General features: G+C 36.1%; 1 protein-coding gene across 6 annotated transcripts in view; it reads left to right on the top strand.

Moving 5' to 3' along the window:
- Positions 1–25,072, top strand: part of LOC122026347 (transmembrane 9 superfamily member 2-like) — a 32,494-nt gene that overhangs the window by 6,015 nt on the left and 1,407 nt on the right. The window contains exons 2-5 of one of the 6 annotated variants that reach the window (XR_006124115.1): positions 312–832; positions 2,429–2,571; positions 20,906–20,979; positions 21,226–21,296. Coding sequence is in view for 3 of the 6 variants with exons in the window: in XM_042585031.1 (XP_042440965.1) it covers positions 431–541; positions 609–832; positions 20,906–20,979; positions 21,226–21,281 (465 nt within the window). In the remaining 3 variants the exon portion in view is untranslated. Of the gene's footprint in view, positions 1–309; positions 2,572–20,905; positions 21,204–21,225; positions 21,297–25,072 lie in introns of those variants that run through there. The other 5 variants (XM_042585031.1, XM_042585030.1, XR_006124114.1 and 2 more) reach the window with 5 other exon arrangements.

Consider the following 25,072-nt stretch of genomic DNA (forward strand, 5'->3'; position numbering starts at 1 on the left):
TCAATCCTATAATCGGGTTACAAATTAATCCACAATTCATCCAATCCCATGAAATCAGTGATAAGATCTTTCCAAATATATATCCAAATCTCAACAGTTCTCATACCTACATCTCTGTAGCAAGAGTTTAATTCTTGAATCAAAATGATGATATTTTTGATGCATGCTTTTTTTGTTGATTTCTTACGGTGAAACGTATTGCTACTTTGATCTACCCTTTTGCTCTTCAGATTGGTTTTTTGTATTATTTTTTTATGGCTATATTTTGTTCTCAAAATGTTTACTAATTTATGCATTAACATTGGCCACAGGGCTTTTAAAAGAGAAAAGGGTGCCACTTAATGAAAATTTGAATGGAGATTGTCTTGTAGATGCCCCCTATAAGTTTGATTTCTGAGAAGATTTTGATTCAGAGTTACTTTGCAAGAAGATGCTGATATCAGATGTGGCTAAGTTTCGGAATGCTGTTTCCAAGGATTACTGCCTCGAGATGTTCTATGATAGCCTCTCCACATGGAGATTTGTTGTGAAAGTTGATAAGGCAAGGATCTGGGAACAACAAATATTACCTTTTCCAACTTATTCATTTTGATGTAATGTATAATTAGGATCGGGTGATTGAGATCAGTGTTCACCATGAATGTACCCACAATGCTAAGTGGAAGGAGACAAAAACAACATTTGAAAAGAGGATGGAAAAGTACTCGCATCCTCTTCACAGCCTCATCGTTTGGAGATTCATTGGTTCATCATATACCCGTGTTTCTATTCTCCTATTGACTGGGTTTCTTGCAACAATTCTAATGCAAATGCTGAAGAATGATTTTGTGAAGTGAGTACCAAGCTCCTAACTCATAATTGCTATGCTTCTTTGTTCTATAGTCTATTCATGATGGTGAATCAATGACAAAGCAGTACCATAACATGTTTAAGATATCTGCTAGCAAACACAATATGTAATACCAAGTTATCTAATTGAGTTAAAGTCATTTACTCCTTATTTTGTCTTGACTTTGTTTGCTAGAGGTGATTCATTATATCTGGTCAGTTGAGTGTCAGTGTCTATCTATGAACACATGGGGGATTTGGTTTTACGAAGAATGACGATACTTTAAGTTAGTTCAATTAACCAAGTTTGGGTGTGTTTATATTAATGTTTTATGCAAAGCCTCATATTGATATCCCTGAATAATTCTGCTTTATTCAATTTTATGTTTGGTTCAGTAGTTAAGCTGATTATTTCATAGGGTGGGCATGTTCATCATGTAATAGTGCATACTGAATTTTTTTTTTATTTTAGTATACAGCAACTTGTTTTATCAAATAAACGTGGTAATCTTAGGTGTCTGATGATCATAGATGCCCATATGAGCGGAATACATTGATCCTATATGCTTATCAATACCAGGAACTACAGAACACAACCTCCACTATTGTAGTATCATTTATTAGACAAGTTAATTTGAAAGTCGGACATTTTTTCGTGGCTGTTGCATATGTTTGCTATTATTCATAAATACTCATTTATATTTACTCTTGTATTTCATGATGTATAATTTTGCATGTACTTTATAAGAAATGCAGATAAAGTTGCATACGGTATTTAGTATTTCCACTTTAAACATAATTAAGCATTTTTTGCTCTAAGTACTTATAAGCTTATCTCCGCTTTTTCATTTTAAAGCCACCAAGATGCTAAGATACTCGAGTAACTTCTAGTTGCCATTTTTTTACTGTAAATCACAGGTGGTCAAATCTCATGATCGTGTTAACTGTTAATAGTTATTAAGCATTGATTATTTTTTTTTTCAAGTTGTTTTTTTGTTCCTTTTTACATGATTAGTTTGTGTATATGGGTGTTGTTGAGAATTCTTTATATTGTTCTGATGGTTTTGATTTGTTCTTTTCTACTTTCCTAGGTAGGATTAGTTACAACTGAAACCTTTCCATTGTTTAGCGTATTTGAGAGGCAAAATACTAAATCCTTATTATTTTTGAGATATCATAGATTGCATTACAACTAATTCCCAATGGTTATGATATAAAGTCTTGGGAATTTTTTTGATTACACTCAAAAAATGACAAATTGGGTAACAGTGAGATTATTCAAACTTCCTAACTAACCTCTTGCATTGCTTTGGCTGAGATAGTAATTCCCCTATCATAGCATTATTATGATGGTAAGAGCCATTGAAATGTTAACCTAGGTTTTTAAAGGCGCCCCTGAGGCGTGCCCGAGGCGCCAAGCGCACGAGGCGTTGGGGAAACCGCCTTCACCCATGCGAGGCGGGCGTCGTTCGTCAAGCGCGCGCCTGGGTGTGCCTAGGGCACCTTCGCACCTCAACTGAGGCGCGATCATGAGCGCGATCCATTTCTGGATTTTTAACAAAAAAAAAACCTATTTCAAGCCAATTTGATTTGGAATTAGGGCACCAAGAAGGTGAAGAAAAGGAAAAAAGGGAAGAAGAAAAGAACCGAAACTTGAATTTGAAGAAAAGTCGCGCCGTCACCGTCGCCAAGGTGTTTCCTTCCACTGCAGCCGCCCTCGTCGCTGAGTTGCGCGTTGCCCAGGTATGAGTTGTTTTTTTTTTTTTTTCTATTTTTCACTTCTTCGTCTATTATCTTCATCTTATCTTATTCTGTTATTGCTTCTTTTTCTCTTCTTCGTTATCCCTGTTCAATTTTTCTTCGTTTCTTCATCTTCTTTTCTTCTCTTTATTCTCGTATCTTCTTCTTCCTCGTCTGTGTTTTTTCTTGCTGAGTTGTTGGTTCGCATTCTTGCTGTCCGATTTCGTTTGTTTTTTTTTTTTTCATTTTTGCATACTGTGTTGTTGCTGCCGGTTTTGCTGGCTACTGTAGCTGTATGGTTTTGCTGGCTACTGTAGCTGTACGGTTTTGCTAGCTGATGTGTTTTTTTTCTTTGTCCTATTTTTTCATTTTGTTTTCCTGTTTTTCTGTCTTTTTTTCCTTTTTTTCTATTGTTGAATGCTGGTACAGTTGCTTTTCTTTTGTTGGACGTTGGTACAGTACGTTTCCATTAAATTGCTTTTTTATTTTGTTTTTGATTTTTCAGATTATTTTCTTGTTCAATTATTATAGAAGGTAGTAATGATACTCCAACATATATATCAAAAGATCTGGCATGGAATTATTTTCAAAGAGTTAATCCGGATAATAAAAATGATTTGATTTGTAACTTTTGTCAACAAGTTATAAAAGGGGGTATCTATCGTGCAAAACATCTTGTTGGGGGTTTCGAAATACTACGACTTGCAAAAGATGTCCGTCTTATCTACGTGAAGAAATTTAAAATTTCATGGAGAAAAAGATGAAGAAAAGTAATCTTTCTAAACTTGCGACATTAGACTTTGAGGATGTAGGCCCTCTGAGTGATGATATTGGTATGAATGATATTGGAGCTAAAGTTATGCCATCTATAAGTACAAGTACAAGTTCTAGATTAGTGAATATGTAAAAAAAGGCTAAGACAAATATGTCCAATGGATACATATTTTGCTTTTAATGTGCAAAGAAATGTTGAAAGTAAAAGGGGTAAAGAGAGGCAAACTACAATAAATGAGGCATACAAGAAAGAATTGAGGGAAAAAGCTTGTATGACTATAACTGAGTGGATGTATGATGCGGCAATTCCTTTTAATGCCGTTAACTATTCAAGTTTCAAAAGGATGTTGGACTTGGTTGATCAATATGATGTATGTCTAAAAGGACCTAGTTATCATGAGGTGCGGGTTCTTTTTTAACAAAAGCTGTTAATAGTGTGATAAATGATTACATTAAGTCGTGTGAAACAGAATGAGCCAAGTATAGATGCAGTTTGATGGAAGATGGGTGGGCGGACAAAAAGCATAGGATATTGATTAATTTTTTAGCGAATTCTCCTAAAGGTCCAGTTTTCATCGAATCGGTTGATGCTTCTGATTATGCAAAGACTGGAGAGAAAATATTTCAGTTGCTTGATCGATTTATGGAGCGTGTAGGAGAAGCAAATGTTGTTCAAGTTGTTACAGATAGTGCAAGTAACAATGTGCTTGCAAGTAAGGATCTATTTAATTTTTTTTTTATCAATATGCTTTTTCTTAGATATGTTAAACTTATCTAGTTTTCTAACTTCTTTTTTAGGAAAGTTATTAGAAGCAAAAAGGCCGCACTTGTATTGGAATCCTTGTGCTGCTCACTGCGTCGACTTGATTTTAGAAGATATTGGGAAATTGTTTAATTTTAAAGCAACATTGAAGAAGGCAATGAGTGTGAATGCTTACATTTATGTTCGCCCCGGTATGGTAAATATGTTGAGGCAATTCACAAGACAAAAAGAACTTTGTCAAGCGAGTGTCACAAGATTTGCTACTGCTTTTCTCACTCTTGAAAGGATGCACCTACAGAAGTAAAATTTAAGGAAAATGTTCATTTCAAAGGATTGGACAGAGAGTAAATGGGTAAAAGAAGTGGCGGGGAAGAAGGTAGTTAAAATCATCATGACACTTAGATTTTGGAGTAGTATTGTGCATATCTTAAAGATCTATGACCCTTTAGTTCATGTTATGAGATTAGTTGATGGCGAAAGAAAACCTGCAATGAGCTATATTTTTGAGGCTATGGATAGGACAAAAGAAACAATTATGAAGTCCTTTAAGGAGAAAGGAGAAATATAAAGAAGTGTTTGAGATCATTGATACGAGATGAGAATGCCAAATTCATCGACCTCTGCATGCTGCAGGACATTATTTTAATCCAGAATTTTTTTATTCATACACAACTTCAAATATTTATGGAGAAGTGGTGAATGGTTTGTTTGAAACTATGGAGATTGATTTCAAGCGCTGCTGAGCAAGATAAAATCACTACCCAACTCTCTATATATCAAAAGGCAAAAGGGTTATTTGGGAGGAATGTGACAATTAGACATAGAAGAGCATTATCTCCAGCGGAATGATGAGAATGCTATGGAGCAAATACCCCAGAATTGCAGAAGTTTGCTATTAAAGTGCTTAGCCTCACTTGCTATGAGTGCAATTGGAGTGTATTTGAGCAGGTATGTAATAAATATAAATGTATAATAGATTAATACTATTAGTATGTTACTTTTATAAGTAAAAAATATTCTTTGCTATTTTATTATACTTATTGTGATTTTTGACATTTTATGGATTTATAGCAAAAAAAGGAATAGGCTAGCTCAGCAGTGCTTAAATGATTTGGTATTTGTGAAATACAATCGTGCTTTAAAACTTCGGTATGATTCACGTGATAAGATCGATCCCATCTCTTTGACAAATATTGATGACAGTAATGAATGGTTGATGGGTAGAATGGATGGATTAAATGATAATGAAGAAGATGAGTTAGTTTTTGAAGGTGATGACTTGACATGGGATGTCGTTGCTAGGGCTAGTGGAGCTGAAGAGCCTGAATATTGTACTAGAGGAAAAAACATTGCATTCATGACCTCTAGTTCACATACTAGGCTTAAACAAGTCGAGAAGGGAAATATATCTTCCTCAGACACTCATCTCTAAGACTTGGAGATGAAGAAGAAGAAGAGGAAATTGAATTTGAAGAAGATGAAGATAAAGAAGAAGAAGAATACAATGAGGATGTTTTTGAGCTTGATGATTAATTTGACTCATTACGCTTGTTTTGATGAACTTTGTTAGTTGAAACTTGAAAGTTGAAACTTGAAAGTTGAAACTTGAAAGTTGAAACTTGAAAGTTTGAAACTTTTATTAATTTTATCATGGTGTTGTTTTGCTTGTCATATTTGATATTTGTGTGTGTGAAATATTAATAATTATCATGTTTGACATGATAGTTCAGTAATCAATCTCATGTTCAAGAGGCGTGCACCTCGAGCACGCCTCACGCCTAGGGCTCTAGGAGTCCTTTTGCATTTCGGTGCGCCTCACACCTCTAACAACACTGATGTCAACCAATCTAGCTCCTAACTACCTACTTTTTTAAACATATCAAGTGCATTCTTTCTTTATAAGATATAAATGTCTCCTTTTGAGAGAGTGCTATGGAAGTACTTTAGATTACCTAAGCCCTTGTTTTGGATGTTTTGATAAAGATATGCATTCAACCTTATGATTCCTACATCATTGATATGGATGTAATGAGCAGACCCTGAGGATGATGTGACAGTCAAAGTTAAGATGAGGTGGAGGTCAAAATTAAGGTAGACAATGTTGTTAGAGGCGTAAGGCGCATTGAGACGCAAAGGGCTCTTAGAGCCCGAGGCGCGTGTCTCTTGAACATGAGGTTGATTGCTATTAAACTACTGACACACTCATATAATATGTCAAATATGATAACTATTAATATTCCACACACACAAATATCAAATATGACAAGTCAAACAACACCATGATAAATTTAATAAAAGTTTCAAACTTTCAAGTTTCTAATATAAACTAACAAAGTTCATCAAAACAAGCGTAATAAGTTAAATTAATCATCAAGCTCAAGATCATCCTCATTGTATTCTTCTTCTTCTTCATCTCTAAGTCTTAGAGATGAGTGTCTCATAGAGGAAGATGCATTTCCCTTCTCGACTTGATTAGGCCTAGCATGTGAACTAGAGGCTATGAATGCAATGTTTTTTCCTCTAGTATAATATTCAGGCTCTTCAACTCCACTAGCCCTAGCAACGACATCCCATGTCAAGTCATCACCTTTAAAAACCAACTCATCCTTTTCATTATCACTTTCTCCATCCATTCTACCCATCAACCATTCATTACTGTCATCAATATCTGTCAAAGAGATGGGGTCAATCTTATCACGTGCATCATACTGAAGTTTTAAGGCGCGATTGTATTTCACAAGTACCAAATCATTTAAGCGCTACTGAGCTAGCCTATTCTTTTTTTTGCTATGAATCTACAAAATGTCAAAAATCACAGTAAGTATAGTAAAATAGCAAAGATTATTTTCTACTTATAAAAATAACATACTAATAGTATTATACATTTATATTTATTATATACCTGCTCAAATACACTCCAATTGCGCTTACAGCCGAAAGCACTACAAGTGAGGCTAAGCACTTTAATAGCAAACTTCTGCAATTCTGGGGTATTTGCTCCATAGCATTCCCATCATTCCGCTGGAGATAATGCTCTTCTATGTCTAATTGTCACATTCCTCCCAAATAACCCTTTTGCCCTTCGATATATAGAGAGTTGGGTAGTGATTTTATCTTGCTCAGCGGCGCTTGAAATCAATCTCTCCATAGTTTTAAACAAACCATTCACCACTTCTCCACAAATATTTGAAGCTGTGTATGAATAAAAAAATTCTGGATTAAAATAATGTCCTGCAGCATGCAGAGGTCGATGAATTTGGCATTCTCATCTCGTATCAATGATCTCAACCACTTCTTTGTATCTCTCTTTTTTCTCCTTAAAGGCCTTCATAATTGTTTCTTTTGCCGTATCCATAGCCTCATAAATATAGTCCATTGCAGGTTTTCTTTCGCCATCAACCAGTCTCAGAACACAGACTAAAGGGCCATATATTTTTAAAATATGCACAATACTACTCCAAAATCTAAGTGTCATGATGATTTTTGCTACCTTCTTCCCCGCTGCTTCTTTGCCCAATTACTCTCTGTCCAATTTTTTGAAATGAACATTTTTCTTAAATTTTGCTTCTGTAGGTGCATCATTTCAAGAGTGAGAAAAGTAGTAGCAAAACTTGTGACACTTGCTCAACAAAGCTCTTTTTGTCTTGTGAATTGCCTCAACATATTTACCATGCCGGGGCGAACATAAATGTAAGCATTCACACTCATTGCCTTCTTCAATGTTGCTTTAAAATCAGGCAATTTCCTAATATCTTCTAAGATCAAGTCGACGCAGTAAGAAACACACGAAGTCCAATACAAGTGTGACCTTTTTTACTTCTAATAATTTTCCTACAAAAGAAGTTAGAAAACTAGATAAGTTTAACATATATAAGAAAAAACATATTGATAAGAAAGAATTAAATAGATTCTAACCAGCAAGCACATTGTTACTTGCACTATCCGTAACAACTTGAATAACATTTGCTTCTTCTACACGCTCCACAAATAGATCAAGCAATTGAAATATTTTCTCGCTAGTCCTTGCATAATCAGAAACATCAACCAATTCGATGAAAACTAAACCTTTAGTAAAATTCATTAAAAAATTAATCAATGTTCTCTGCCTCTTGTCTGTCCACCCATCTGCCATCAAACTACAACCATACTTGGCCCATTCTGTTTCACACGACTTAATGTAATAATTTGTCACACTATCAACATCCTTTTTTAGCTCTCACCTCATGATAACTAGGTCATTTTAGACCTATACCATATTTGGCCAACTAAGTCCAACATCTTTTTGAAGCTTGAATAGTTAACAATATTAAAAGGAATTGCCGCATCATACATCCACTCAGTTATGGTCATACAAGTTTTTTCCCTTAATTCTTTCTTGTATGTCTCATTTATCATAGTTTCTCTCTTTACCCTTTCTACTTTCAACATTTTTTTGCACATTAGGAGCAAAATACGTATCCATTGGACCTATTTGTCTTGACCTTTTTTTCCATATTCACTGATCTAGAACTTGTACTTATAGGCGGTACAACTTTAGCTCTAGTATCATCCATATCAATATCATCACCAAGAGGGTCTACATTCTCAAAGTCCAATGTCGCAAGTTTAAAAAGATTACTTTTCTCCGTCTCTGTCTCCATGAAATTTTTAATTTCTTCATGTATATGAGGTAGACATCTTTTGCAAATCGTAGTATTTCGTAACCCCTCAACAAGATGTTATTTCGCATGATAGATATCCCCTTTTGTATCTTTTTGACAAAAGTTACAAATCAAATCATTTTTATTATTTGAAATAACTCTTTGAAAATAATTCCATGCCGGATCTTTTGTTATATATATGTTGGAGTATCACTACTACTTTCCATAATAATTGAACAAGAAAATAAAAAAAATAATAATATTGTACCAATAATAGAAAAGTATTGTATCAGTAATAGAAAAATAGGAAAAAAGGAAAAAAATAGAATTAAAAAAATGAAAAAACAGGAAAAAAAAATAAAGCAGCACGAACGAACATAGCATGAGGCAGCACAACCAAAAAATAAAAAAATAGGAGAAAAAAACAAAGCAGCACGAGCAGATAGCACATAGCATGAGGCAGCATGAACGGACAACACAACAGGCAGCAGAACAAAAAAATAAAAAAATAGGACCAAAAATACGGCAAAAACGAACAATACAGCAAGAACAAAACCTATGAAAATGAAAAAATGGGAAGAAAACAAAATCGGACATTTTGTTCTACATGAACTAGCAACTCAACGTTGAGAAGGAAAAAAGAAAAACGAAGAAGAAAAGAGGAAGAAACGACGAAGAAAAACTAAAAAGTTAAAACGAAGAAGAGAAAAAAAAGAAGAAAAGAAATAATAGAAGAAGAAGAAGACGATAATATAAGAGAAGAAGAAGAAGTGAAGAATAGAAAAAAAGAAGGTTAAAACACATACCTAGGCGACGGCGCGACTCAGCAACGACGGCGCGACTCAGCAACGAAGGCTGCAGACGGAATTGGCTCGGGTTAGGGTTTCTTCTTGTTCTTGCATTTTTTTCTTTCTTCCCTTTTATCCTTTCCTTCGTCGTCTTCTTGCGTTCTCTTCTTCCCTTCTTGTGTTCTTTTCTTCTCCGTGCCCTAATTCCAAATCAATTTGGTTCAAAATGTTTTTAGGTTAAAAATCCAAAAATTATTCACGATCGCGCCCGCAATCGCGCCTCAGTCGAGGTGCAAAGGCGCCCTATGTGTGCCTAGGCGCGCCTGACGAACAGTGTCCACTTCGCGTAGGAAAAGGCGTTTTTTCCAGCGCCTTGTGCCCCGACGCCTCGGGTGCGCCTCAGGCGCGCCTTGAACAACATAGAAGGTAGGGTAGCGGTCGGAGGGTCACCCTGGGGCAAAGTTTAAACTCTCGACCTAGTATTAAGGCCTCTAATGCAAAGATGACATATTTAAGGGTCGGTCGGTTGTTCCTGAAGAACGAGCGTCCAAGTCCCAAGGGCAAGCAGGTAGCCCTGTATATGGTAGGGCGGTTATAAGGTCGCCTAAAACTCTAGATGACTCCATATATCTGAGCGACCCTAAATATCGGGCGGTACCTCACCCAGAACTCTAGATGACTCCATACATCCGAGCGACCCTAAATACTGGGCGTTACCTCGCCCAAAACTCTAGATGACTCCATACATCCGAGTGACCCTAAATACTGGGCGTTACCTCGCCCAGAACTTTAGATGACTCCATATATCCGAGCCACCCTAAAGGTCGGGCGGTATCATAAACTGAAAAGTTAAGAAGAAAAGAAATAACAGAAGAAGGAGATAATAAAAGAAAAAAGAAGAGAAGAAGAAGAAGAAAAAGTGAAGAACATAAAAACAAAAAATAGGAAAAAAAACACATATCTGGGCACGGCGCGACTCAGCAACGGCGGTGGCGGCAGACGGAATTGGCTCGGGTTCAGGTTTCTTCTTGTTCTTGCATTCTTTTCTTTCTTCACTTTTATCCTTTTCTTCGACTTCTACTTGTGTTCTCTTCTTCCCTTCTTGTGTTCTTTTCTTCTCCGTGCCCTAATGCCAAACCAATTTAGTTTGAAATGGTTTTTTTGGGTTAAAAATCCAGAAATTATTCACGATCATGTTCGCGATCGTGCCTCAGTTGAGGTGCAAAAGCGCCCTAGGTGCGCCTGACGAACAGCGCTCGCCTCGCGTAGGAAAAGGCGTTTTTTCCAGCGCCTTGTGTGCCTAACGCCTCAGGCGCACCTCATGCGCGCCGGTCCGGAGGGTCACCCTGAGGCAGTTTAAACTCTGGGCCTAGTATTCGGGCCTCCTATTACCGAGATGACATATTTAAAGGGGTGGGTGGGTTCACGAGGCGTCCAAGTCCCAAGGGCAGCGGTGTACAGCCTTGGTGGTAGGGGCGGTTATGAGTCGCTAAAACTCTAGATGACTCCATATATAAAGCCTAAATGGGTACCTCACCGAGAACTCTAGATGACTCCATCCGAGCGACCCTAAATGGAAATTTTCGCCCCAAACTCTAGATGACTCCATACGTCGAGGTGACCCTAGCAACTCAACGTTGAGAAGGAAAAAGAAAAACGAAGAAGAAAAGAGGAAGAAACGACGAAGAAAAACTAAAAAGTTAAAACGAAGAAGAGAAAAAAAAGAAGAAAAGAAATAATAGAAGAAGAAGAAGACGATAATATAAGAGAAGAAGAAGAAGTGAAGAATAGAAAAAAAGAAGGTTAAAACACATACCTAGGCGACGGCGCGACTCAGCAACGACGGCGCGACTCAGCAACGAAGGCTGCAGACGGAATTGGCTCGGGTTAGGGTTTCTTCTTGTTCTTGCATTTTTTTCTTTCTTCCCTTTTATCCTTTCCTTCGTCGTCTTCTTGCGTTCTCTTCTTCCCTTCTTGTGTTCTTTTCTTCTCCGTGCCCTAATTCCAAATCAATTTGGTTCAAAATGTTTTTAGGTTAAAAATCCAAAAATTATTCACGATCGCGCCCGCAATCGCGCCTCAGTCGAGGTGCAAAGGCGCCCTATGTGTGCCTAGGCGCGCGCCTGACGAACAGTGTCCACTTCGCGTAGGAAAAGACGTTTTTTCCAGCGCCTTGTGCCCCCGACGCCTCGGGTGCGCCTCAGGCGCGCCTTGAACAACATAGAAGGTAGGGTAGCGGTCGGAGGGTCACCCTGGGGCAAAGTTTAAACTCTCGACCTAGTATTAAGGCCTCTAATGCAAAGATGACATATTTAAGGGTCGGTCGGTTGTTCCTGAAGAACGAGCGTCCAAGTCCCAAGGGCAAGCAGGTAGCCCTGTATATGGTAGGGCGGTTATAAGGTCGCCTAAAACTCTAGATGACTCCATATATCTGAGCGACCCTAAATATCGGGCGGTACCTCACCCAGAACTCTAGATGACTCCATACATCCGAGCGACCCTAAATACTGGGCGTTACCTCGCCCAAAACTCTAGATGACTCCATACATCCGAGTGACCCTAAATACTGGGCGTTACCTCGCCCAGAACTTTAGATGACTCCATATATCCGAGCCACCCTAAAGGTCGGGCGGTATCATATTGTTTTAAGATAGCTTTCTTAAGTTTTCCTTTCCGCATATAAGATAAGCTACTTCTGTAAATTAAGTTTTCCCTTCAGCATGTAATATAAAGCTTTCTCAGCTTCGCATGTAAGCTACGCATCTGTAAATTCAGTTTTCCTTTCCGGCATGTAAAATAAATTTGCCTACCTAAGTACTTAAGAAAATCAACATGTAATATGTATAAATTCACCTTACCAGACTAGGCTCATGACAACTTAATGACATATCTGTTTGGGTTTTAACTTCTTATTTACCTCTAAGATCTTCTTCAATCCTTTTCCAAGTAATAAGTTGGTGAACACTAATTGTAAAAATTAAGTAGGCTAAGGTAAGACTTGTGCTGGCTTAGAAAGGACGACAACTAATAGCCACATTCCTACCTAGTCGGGGCATTGGCCTTCTTGTAGATCTTTTACGGGTGAGGCTCACCAGAAGACATTAGAAAGCAGTAAGAAAGAAACAAGCCTTAGACATGAGATTACCTACTGCTGTTGGTATCGCTCATTATTTACTATTTCTGCTACCTTATTTACTGTATATTGTTACTTTTAGTGTACTGTTACTCGTTACGGCTTATATTTATTAATGATACTAGCATTGAAAAACTTTTAAGAATTATTAGTGATAGTAGCATCGAAAAACTTCTAAGAAGCATAAGCACATAACCATAACTCCATAATTTTGGTATCAGAGCCAAAGACCTTTGGACCTAATACTGTATGAACAAAATCCAATTCACAAACACTCATTGCGAGGAAATCCCACTCATTACGAGGAAACCTTTGATTTTTCTCAACAGTTTGCTAAGAACAAGGACATTGGCTACAATAATTCTGCTTTAGTAAGCCAAGGTGATCAAATCCTAGTACAACAAAACAACACCATATTAGTTTTATTGACATCTTTACATTATCGGCTTACGGTCTTAGAAACTCAACTCCTTACTCGTGAAAACCATATACATAAAAACAATCAGACAAAAGTTATACAAGAAACCTTAGACAATTTAAACAAAGATCTAAGTAAACTTTCGTTTGGTAAAATCATTAGTAGACAACCATCCAATTCCTAAAGATCCAAGACACCCCCCCTTCTAATGGCCCTACGAACAAAAACACAAACCGGAAGTTTTTCTAGATTATTACATACTTAAGACAACCCAACAGAAACCTAGTTATGATACCTAGAAGGTCTACAACCAATATTACCACGTATCAATTAGAAGAACTCATAGATATCGAACAAAATTTAGATACATTTTCAAATGAACAATTAAATACGTTACATCAAAAAAGAATACACAACTAAGGTTTATTATCTTTTTCTACAACACTTTATAGACATCACAGAACACAACCATTTCACCTACTAGACGGAGGAGAGGAAAGATTTGCACTTATGAATGAAGAATCTGCTAATACATTATTACAACGTAAATATAATTACATCCACTTAGGATTAATTGTGTTCGGATTAAGAGGACTTATTAGAAAAAACATAGGAGCTAAGGTATTTTTAGTACTTTATGACTCTAGATTTTCTGATAATGATAAAACAGTTATTAGACTCGTTGAAGTTGATATGAATAGCAACTTAGGAATTACCTACTTCTGCCCAAATTTTAATATGACTATTCCAGACTTTATTGATCATATTAAAATCTCAGTTCAAGCCAGGGATATGGTGATTTTCAAAAACACAATATTCAGATAGATATTAATTTTCTAGACAAAATTATGACTAATATCAACAATAATTTAAAGTCCAAATCAATAATATTATTGAGACTCTTACCACAAAAGGAATTTATTTTATAAAACCTAAAGATTTCTCCTTTAATCTACTTGCTGGACTAGAATGAAATCTTAATCTAGACAAGCATGAAACCACAAACTTTACAACCAATTGAATCCATTATATATAAAGACAGATATGGTAAATCCTTATTAAGATTCCATAATTACAAACTTATAATGTCACAGGAAGATCAAGAGGAAACCCAACCTAGTATGAACTTAATAAATAAAGAATGTAGCAATCATAACACAAACTTATGCCTAGAATCTAACTATTTATTTTATGATGACTTAAATGAGTACGTGTACCTACCATTTGAAATAACTACTTATTTTATTAATGAAGATATTAAAGAATTAGAAACTTTTGATCTTCTATATCATAAGTTAGAAGCAGACTGGATGTTATACTTTGATGAAGACCATAACATGATTGCTAAAAAGAAAGACTATTTCTCCAATATCAATCTAATGAACCCTACCGAATCTAGTGCTATTAGTACATCTAGGCCACAACCTTTACAGGTACGGTACCCAGCAAGTTCTATGCAAACTATGGATTATAGAGAAGGACATCCTCCAAGAACACAAATCTATCCCTACATAAATAATAATCTCTTATTAAGAACCATAGGGAAAAAGAAGACCACCTGAGATAACTTATTTCGGGAAAAACTCTGTTTTACTTAATATTGGGGAATGTGATGATTCACAAATGCATGATACATACTTAGAACAATAGATAGTCTCTGTTAAACGAGATTATCAAGCTAAACATGAACTAGATATAGAATCAAGGGACGTCATGATAAGAGTAGGAGAAAATTACTTAGGAGATGTTGCCAGAGCCGCATGAGAATGCTATAAAACTATCCATTTGGAAGAAGTAGCTAGAATTGCTTCACAAGGAAATAACATACTTAATTTTTGTTATACTATTCATAGATTGTTTACAGCCCGAGATGTAAGCATAGGTTTAGATATTAGACAAAAAGAAGCCATGAGAGACTTAGAGCAATTACAACTATTTAACTTGAATTGGATTAAACCTTTTTGTAACGATTTTTGAGCCCTACTAGCAGTTTCAGGAAATTATTGTAACCCTGAGTTAGGAGAACGATTATTTTGTAAACTCTCAGGAGACTTAGGAAAAAAAATACATAAGGCCTGGACATATATGAAAGTAGCACCACAGTATGATAATATTGGAATAAGAATACAACACATCGTTTCAGTTTTAAAAGAGAAATGTACTTACATACACATACAAAAACAATTTAAAACCAACAATATGGATTATGTAGTCAAATTTATGCCCCTTAGTAGTATGGCTCAACTCCCTCAAGAACACGACATTATAAAAATAATCAAACTTCAAAACAATCTTACTAAACCTAAAACAGTCAGACTAAGAAAAACATACTATGTTAGAAAAAGCAGAGAAAAGAAATCTTACCTAAATAAGGAAAGACATGCACGAAAATTCAAATCAAAGAAAACTTATGCCAATACGATTACTTATTTTGTTTGTAATGAGGCGCCATTTATCCTCAGCCTGCCCAAACAAGAAAAATTTATACACATGTGAGACCAAACTAGTTACTTGCACTAATCTTGATTTAGTAGAAATCCAGTCAGATATTTCGGATACCTCTTCTATTTATTCCATTATCTCTGTCGAAAAAGTTCCTCCCTCCTCTGATTATACCTTAGTAAATTCTTTTTTACAACCTTCACATTATTATCCTGAAATTGATTTCCCTGACTATATGCCATTAAATTATGATATGGTATTATGGGAAGACTTTCCTGAAGAAATGAATTTACTGTTCACCCAACTTAACATAGAGAGCCAAGAATCTAATTGTACATATGACTGACTATTAAACATAGGAACTAATAACATCTCTAGCTATTTTTGTAGTTATGACCCCTCTATTGAAAAACGGGCCACCTGCACTTTATGCCGAAAACATGCTTATAATCTGTCTCCAAAAATATTTTACCATTACAATACCTAAAACTTAGCACACTAAAAGCAATACTAGAAATATTCTCTTAGAAACGAGCATCTACATTAAAAACCCGATTAAACCAAATGGAAGCCCATCTAGATATAATTGAAGCTCAACTAGAAAAACTATTACCACAATCACTTATAAAGGCAAAGGCCCATAAGTTTCCATGAGTTCTACATAGAACGATAGGGTTTTATTAAAGCCTCTAGTATTTGTAACAGAGGGAAAACCCTTGATATTAGAGTTTAATGTCTCGTTAATATACATGGCCATGAGTTTACACTACATGCCTTTTTAGACAGCGGGGCCACTAACTCCACCATAGATGAGGCAACCCTAGTCTCAATATTACCAAAAGCTTTTATTTAGTAAGCCTCTCAACCCTTAATTAGTACCCAATTTGATGTACAACAATTAACATGTATACAATTTGTGACAAACATACACTTAAAGAAAGTTACGTAATGTACAAGAGGAATGTGAGGACGGGCTCGTGTATTGGGCACTCTAATATTCCATGAAGAGGGAATATCATAGTTCTATCGAATATCGTCCCGGTCTATGTCGCAAAAGCAAGAAGCTAATTGGGTATAGGCGGGACCGGAGGAATGGGGAACTAGTTGGGTGCGGTAGCGAAGAACTTCTAGAGGAAGAAGGTAATGAAGACGAAGGGTTTAGAGTTTCTCAAAAGGGGTCTTCTCGGGAAATTCTTTAAATACCTCTCTCCCTTAACAAGAACCGTCAAATTGAGAGAAGAAAAAAGAGGATTAACAATTAAGATTGCTAGATTAAAAGACGGGATGACACTAGCCCCAAAGAACGATGCGCCAATTATGGCGTCAGAAGGGTAAGGTGGGTGAACCTGTGTCCTCAATAAGAGGTGCGTAATTATAAGGGATGGGACAGGTACAACATTACTGCAGCAAGGTGATGTTTAATATTGAGGCAGATTTACTTGTCGCTAAGCAATTAGCGTAATTATTTGCTGAATGATCGACCTCAAGTGGAGGTTGTTTTTTCGCCGCACCACCTATTCAAAATATTTAAGGAGCTGACTGACTTAAAAGATCGTCCGGGCCTGGGATTCTTGCACGGTCCAAGCCTGAGCAGTTTTGGTTCTTATCTGTGTGTGTTGGTTCACTGAGAGATAAGCGGACACGCCAAGTTTTTTCTTGTAACTTCTTTTGAAAACAATAAAATAAGCAGTCACTAAGGAACGAACAAAATGGCCAAATGAGGAGGAAATATAGGAAGGGGTAGTCTCAAAAATTAGGTTACAGTTATTATGAAAGTTTACAGAAACTACTTTAAGACAGGAAAAAAGCTGGGTGGGCTTCCCGGAGAAGTCTTTGATAGTCGAGGAAACTTGCCGGCGGAGCCAAGGTTAAATAGCCCTTCTCTAGAAGTTGTTTGATCGCATCGTCAACACCATAATCCAGAGCATTGACAATGGACTCGACGATGGATGCATTAAAGTCTTCAGAAGTAAATAAGGTTTTTTTCTTCTCTTCAAATCAGTCGTTCTCCCCTTCTTGATAAGAAGTAAGATTCATCCGGGCGGCCGCTAGCTCAGTTGAAAGGCTGGTCACTTTTGATTCAATGGCCGTCACAGCCGCTCGCTCGACCTCTAGATTGTCCCGAAGTTTTCCCAGCTCAATCTCTTGAGCCTCTACTTTTCACAGGTGTTTGGTCACCAATTGGGTCTGTGACTCCAACTCCTTGGCATGGTTAGCCTTTAAGTCTTCTAGCTGGGTAGATGAGCTCTAAAGGTTGACATTTTTCTTGTCAAGTTCCGCTAGTATATTTGCTCTTCAAGCAGTTTCGGAGCGAAGCCTATCCTCCGAAGTTTTCAATGCGGCCGCAGCCTTTTGTGCCTAGTTCTATATCTATTTGATGCTTCTCCCGCATCTCTTGAAGTTCTTTCTCAATTTGACTCATCCGTTCCAGTTGAGTTTGGCTTGCTGGGTCGGGGTGGGAGTGAGTACCGTTGACTCTATTGCAGATTGGTGCCTCTTCAAATCTTCGTTCTCTTGGGTCAAAGCTGTGGCCTTTTGTAGCAGGCCCAGCCTGAACGTCCAGTGCTGCGAAGCAAGGGTCAGTCAAAGGCATCTAGAAGTGAAAATTAATCGAAGGTTCATAAAGTTACTTTGGTTAGGCTGAAAGAATGCCCGTTCATCACCCTTGCCAGCGTAAGATCATCCCTGCCCAAGCATCCATCAATTGTCCTAGTAATAGTACCCGACCACTTGATAAAGGAGTAGATGGTAGGGAAGTCGGGAGGGGGACAAATGGAAGATTATACAAGGCTGAAAATTTGTAGCACCTTTTTGGATCTGCGGAAGGTGGGGAAGCTGAGAGGGGGACAGATGGAAGATTATACAAGGCTGAAAATTTGTAGCACCTTTTTGGATCTGCGGAAGGTGGGGAAGCTGAAATTTCCGTCAGGTTTGTAATATGAGACTCGATTGGCGGGCAGGCAATGCCGACTCTAGACTCGGTTGGATGAGAAGTGACTTCTTGAAGTGGACTGTTAGGAGGATTGAAGTAGATGGACAGACAAATAAGGTCCGTTCAGAAGACTGCGCTTAGAACTCTTTTGGGGTGGGCGTAAGGTCAGCAGAAGGAACATGAAGGGGAGATGGTTGTCCCTCAGGAGCTTGAGCAGGTAGGACGAGCCTCCGACTCTTGCATCTCTGCCTTAGTGGCTCCTCTTCCTCAGGAGCCTTTGTTGGAGGGACTTTGGGTAATTGGGCTTCTAGTATGGCCGCAGATTGGCCTCATTACTAGTTGCCTCACTAGAGGGGTTGGCTAGTTGCTGAGCTCGCTCGGATATCAACTCTTGCTCTTTTCTCAAAAGTGCTTCTTTCAGCTGTATGCGCTTGGCGGTCATACGTTCATAAAAGGCATCCATTGCATAAAACAAAGAGAACCTTAGTTAGAGATTATATGATATAGATCCAATCGTGAGCCTTACCGAAAGAGCAGCGAAGTTTCATTTAGACGGGGCTTAGGCTAAACAAATATAATAGTTTTTCATGCAATAACTTGGATACCCGGAATTGCGCTCCATTTATCTTCTATAAAAAAGAAATAAAAATAGGATCTAACTTGTGATTCCTAAGGTCTGGAAGTGAGGGGAGATCAGAACGTGGTCGACCAAGAAACAGGCTCGAGCAAGCTAATAAAAAAGAAGCAGTCCCTCCAATTCTTATTGGAAGAGGCAAGTCTTTAAAGAGCACAACTTTCTAGCAAGATTGAAACAAAAACACCTCAGGGTTTGATTTTTTGGGGTACAAAAACAAGTAAAAATTGTGAGCGGTAGGGGGAATATCGAATAAACGATAATATGAACATACTACACATATTAGGGAAGGAATTTGGGACAAACTGGAGAGAGGAATGCCAAAGTATTGACTTATTTCGCTAAGAAAGTTAGGTATAGGAAAACGCAAGCCAGTCCTCATTTGATCTCTGAAAAAAGTAAAAAACCCTCTGGCGGGTGATGTAGATGATAACGAGGGATAGGAAGACGAATAGGATAGTTGGGGGGAATTTCGTATTGCAAGCAAATAGCATGTTGATCGGCATTGTCAAAATCCGAACGCGTAAAGGTATACCACGGAGAAACAGATTCCTAGACCATAAGAACAACAAGCAATGGAAGGTTGGAAGAAAGGCTTATTGGCCGAAGATTGAGAAAAAAGCAAACTGGTTTGCAGAGAAACGCCGGAGATGAAGAGAGAAGAATGGAGAAGATGAAGCGCCAAGTAACACGTTTTTATGTCGTTAAAATTATCCTAATTAAATTATCCTAATAAAATATATAAAGAATATATTTAAAATTAAAATAAATAAAATAAATTTTATTAATTAATATTTTGAAAAAAGTAATATTTTAAATTTCATTTAAATTTTTTTAATAATATATAATAATTCTTATTTATAATACTAATATATTTTTTATTATTTTAAATTTCATTTAAATTTTTAAAAAATTCTAATAAATTATATTTATATTCTGATATTTTTTTAAAAAAAATTTTTGCTTGATATTTTTTACTATTTAAAATATATATTATTTAATTAATAATTAATTAAATGAATAAATAGTTAATTTATATAATTATTATTAATATAAAATAATATCTTGTATTAATTTATATTATTATTATTATTATTATTATTATAATAGATACTTCCATTTTACTTTGAATTATTAATATATCAATTCTATTTAAATAAAATTATTTTTAATTATTTTTTCTAATAATATTAAATTATTCAATAATTGAGAACTTATAATAAATCAATATACAACTTATTTTTATATACATAATAAGTATATTTATCTTATAATTGCTATAGATAAATAAAAAATACCGAAATTGTATCGGCACGGCATGATATGATACCGAAACTGTATCATTCCGGTCTGAGACCGAAACTTCGGCACGGGTCGAAATTTTAAACCTTGCATGAACCTAAACAATAAGAAGAATACGATCTTCAGATTGGAAGATAAAACACTGAATGATCTAATATGCTCCTGATCATACCAAATTGGGGAATTGCATAACTAAATTTGTCAAGTCTAGGCGATTGTCTCAGCCCCTACAAAGATTTTTCGGTTTATATATGGCCAAACTTCTCTTTAGCAACAAACCCAGGATGATATTCTATGTACACCCTCGTCCAGAAAACATTCTAGATATATAGTTGATGTAGCAACCACTGGATACAACTGTTAATGTAAGAAAGAGAACTGAAGCAATTTTAGTCACTGGATAGAATCTGTCCATATAGTCAATGCAGCAGACCTTTGTGCAGGATCTAATGTGCAGGATCAACTGGTCTATTTGATTACACTTACTGCTTGTGCTACTATGCTCGTGCAGACATGTCTGGATTCAGGCAGACGTCCTTCCTTGGTTGTATGGCTTGCATTTGCTGTCGTTCTTCTGGATGCTTGGTATGGTTGGTTTTCATGCAGTTTTGCTATTTGCATCACATTTGTAGATCCATAAAACGTGAGTAGCCAATCTGTAGTGTATTAGTTTGGATTAAAAAATAGCCTTTCAAAGCTGTCTTAGTCGGTAATAGCAGAGGCACTTGGGATAGTGCAGACATGTTTCTTGGATATATGGTTGGAAAGTTGCTAATCATAATGTATTTGAATGTGGAAATTTCTCTAAACTCCTATTCTTTCTTTATTCAGTTAAAAAACTTACATGCCAGACAGCTTTGGTGACACTTGATCTATTTGTGTCTTGACTATTTAATGCAAAGGTATGGTCAATTCATCTGTTTAACCAAGAAATTTTGCATCTCTAGCCATTATTCATAATTTTATGCTGTTTCAACATAATTGACTGAGATCAAGCTCAAACCTAGAAATAACTGGAAAGCCTCTCTTGTTTCACATCCTGAAAATGTCATCAAGAAATTAAATTCTTTTCCAATGCTATTTTCTCTGCAAAATGAATTGGTATATATGGTGACAATAAAGCTAGTACCATGGTACAATTATATTGTTGCGTGCCATAATTATAACAGAAGAAAAATCACTACTACAAATAAAGTAAATGGATATTTTTTGGAGTTGAGATATTAATAACATTATTTCTTGAACATGTTTTAGTAATTATATATTAATAAATTGAGACAGAACTAAACGAACCGTTCACAGCAAGAACAATGACTAGTGAGTGATCGTATTTTCCTTATTTTATTCAGAAATGCCAAAAAGAAGTATTCTAGTGAACAATATGAAGGTGAAAACATCAATGCACGATCCATTTGGAAGTATTTAGCTTTTGTAGCACAATGTTTCACATCAATTTATTGTTAATACTGCTTAAGTTCTTAAACGTTTTTTTGGCCAAACTGAAACACTGGAGAGCTTTTGCACTTAACAACTTGTCATTGTCCTTCCATTTTGGATAGATCTTCATTAATTCTGTTTTCAATCTTTTTTATTTCTTCACATTAAAGTCATATTTAAGGCTAGAAATAATACTATTTCAACTACCCCCATATTTCACAACTTTAATTTATGCCTCATGATTTTGCTACATCGCTATAATGCCTGTCTTCCTCTATTTGTCTGATCATTAAATACCATATTGCGTAGTATCGTTTATTCTACACTAAATTCCACTACAATAACTATTCTACATATACAAAATGAAACTTGTGAGACTAATGTGAAGGTGCTTTAATACTTGCTTTAATTGTCTCCATTTATTCAAATCAAACCTATCAGCCAGTTCATGCATTGTCTAAAATTTATACGATATTAAAGAGAGTTAATGATACAAGGAAGTATGATGATTCACAACCTGGTTTTATTCATTATGTGAGATATTGTCTTAAATGCAAGGATAATAATGGCTCATTAGTTATTGGAAAGAAGGGAGATAATTAAATGAGCGTATAATGAATTTGATTTAATTGGACAACTAAAAAACGGTGCGAACAATGTGCATCTCATTAGCGTGTCTCTCCATGTTATTTAATCGTCAAATAATTTCATTTAGAACAGTTGGAATTTATGAGCTGAATCATATTGTCAAAAGTATGGAGTACTGAGAGAGAACTCATGCTCGTTTCTATGCTTAACATGACTTCGTTATTGTAGAAAAAATATGATTACTTTCGCCCCAAGTATCTTTCACAGTATGCCCCTAAATTTTGTGAAGGGAAGTAAATCACATGATCAACTTATAATTGGTCGTTAAATGGTTAGAGAGCATGACTTTGTTATTAATGATAGAGAAGTTGGATCTTAGATTTAAAGCTTCATTGTTATATCTAAATTCACATTTGTTGGTTGAACATGAATGGCCCATTTGTATGTTATCTATTGATATGGCTATTGAGGTGCCCCCGGTCGGGTCAAAGTTAAGGAAGCCGGTTGACATAGCAGTCAAAGTCAATTAGTGTCAGCATGCTAGGCGAGCGCATATGATTGTCTCAATCGAGCGTTCATCTGATCGGATCCTTTGGCTGGTTGGACCATGGTTGAAGTTCCGAACCGAGTCAGTGCCCTCTAGAGTAAAGTCCTTTTCATCACTCGGGCTACTATGATCAACTATTTTGGTCGAGTCACCCAGCCGAACGAACCTATGGTCTGATTGGACAAATGTAACACTTAGTTTGATCGAACTCAATGGCTAAACAGATAGACTGAGTGAGGGATGAGTGCCTAACAATACTCTATAAATCCGATCGGTTTGCCCTTACAAGTGATTGTCGATCGGGTCACAGAAGGAACTCGATCGACTTGACATGTAAGCATATGGTGGGCCTCTCAATCCAATGGTCTCATGTTCTTTTTTGGCGTTTTGTGCGATGAATAACAGAGAATATTCTGCATGCAAGTTGTACATTAGAAGTTTCCTCTCTACCAAACGTAGAAATTACGGGTCCATTTTGGGAAAGGTGTCAGAGTATCTTTATGGTCTGTTTTTTTTAAACACTTTGAGATTCGTGCACAGACAAACAGTATCACTATAAAAGGAGTCTCTATCTACGGGCGGAGGTACATGATGCTATGCAATTTTACACACTCATAGCTTAATAGCTATTGTTCAACTTACTGTTCATCTTTCAACTCGATCACTGACTTGAATATCGGAGGGTTTACGCTGGGATTCTTTCTCTAGCCCGATTACTAACACTTTTGTTTACTGAATCAGAGTCTTCTAACAGTCAACATTAGAGCCAATTTCCTAATCAATATTTTTCTCCGCGTTCAGACAGGATCATCTATGGTTCAATTTTTCGTCAAATTTGTCATTAGACCAGTTGATTATTCTGCGAATCGACTAAGATTTACACCTGAGTTGTCATTCTAGGCTTGTATTTAACGATGAGCATCATTGAATTCAATAAGCCACTTCCACATCCTTCCAACGATGATATAGGGTTTGTTTTGTAGCTTAGACATGCCCAAGTGCCTTACTGTTATACTTTTAACATGCACTAATTTTCGAAAGGCTCAATATGGTTTGTACCTCAAAACACTACAAAAGACACTAGTTTGGTTAGGTTGGTGACTTCATGTTCACAGAAGTTGATAGTTTGAGAATGTTGAAGTAGATGATAATGTAGAGAAGTCTAGATGATTTTTAAATAATTTAAAGAAATGATTGAGAGTTATTTATGATACTAATACGTTTAAAATGCTAACACAAAATGGCTTATCTAGATTATATTAACTACTCCTTGCGAACAAGGAAAACAAAAATGCCTCAGGTTTTACCTATGCATTTGAATTGTTGGTTTGATTAATCACTATAAAATTGTATAATTGTATTTTGAAAATGATATGAAGTAAAAAAAAAAAGTATATAAACAAAATATAAATTAACCACCACAAAATCTATCTAACTTCATTCTCCCATACTTTTCCTAGCAAAGTTAGAATGATCTAGCTTTTAAAATCAAGAAAACTAGAGTTATCACACCACAAGTTTTGTTTTGTGCATTTTAAAGATATCTTGAGTTTTTTTTATTATTTCAATATATCACATCAATAATACGAAAATTTATTGAAATATCTCCAATGATTAAAGTTCTAAAGAAATTTTTATCCAATTCATAGCATGAATTATATGATTTCATATATATTACATCAATTTCGAGATAAAAGAACATGTTTGAATTTTCATTACAGTTCTTAAACTATAAATCTTAAACTTCACCTCTATAATGATTAAAGATTTTTTATTTAATTTTTAAAATTTTATAAATCTCTTATAAATCTTGTATTGGAGATGTCCTAATGTCTTCGAAGGCTCTCCATTATCTGATTTTCTATACGTAAAAGATTCTCATTATGCACATACGTAGGTTTCTAAGACTGAAATAGACCTTTGAGAATCCCAACTACAAGTTGCATTTGTCCAACGGAGGAGGGGAATTAATTAATTTAGCTAATCAATCATTGTCAGGAGAATTTAATGCTGTTAAAGAGAATTAAAGAACATTAAATATCTTCGGCTGTTTTCATGATTGCCTTTTAATCTCTATTGAAGGTAGGTATCATACAATGCTAGATG

Source organism: Zingiber officinale, chromosome 10A (genome assembly GCF_018446385.1).
Source record: "Zingiber officinale cultivar Zhangliang chromosome 10A, Zo_v1.1, whole genome shotgun sequence".
In the NCBI taxonomy this organism is placed as follows: Eukaryota; Viridiplantae; Streptophyta; class Magnoliopsida; order Zingiberales; family Zingiberaceae; genus Zingiber; species Zingiber officinale.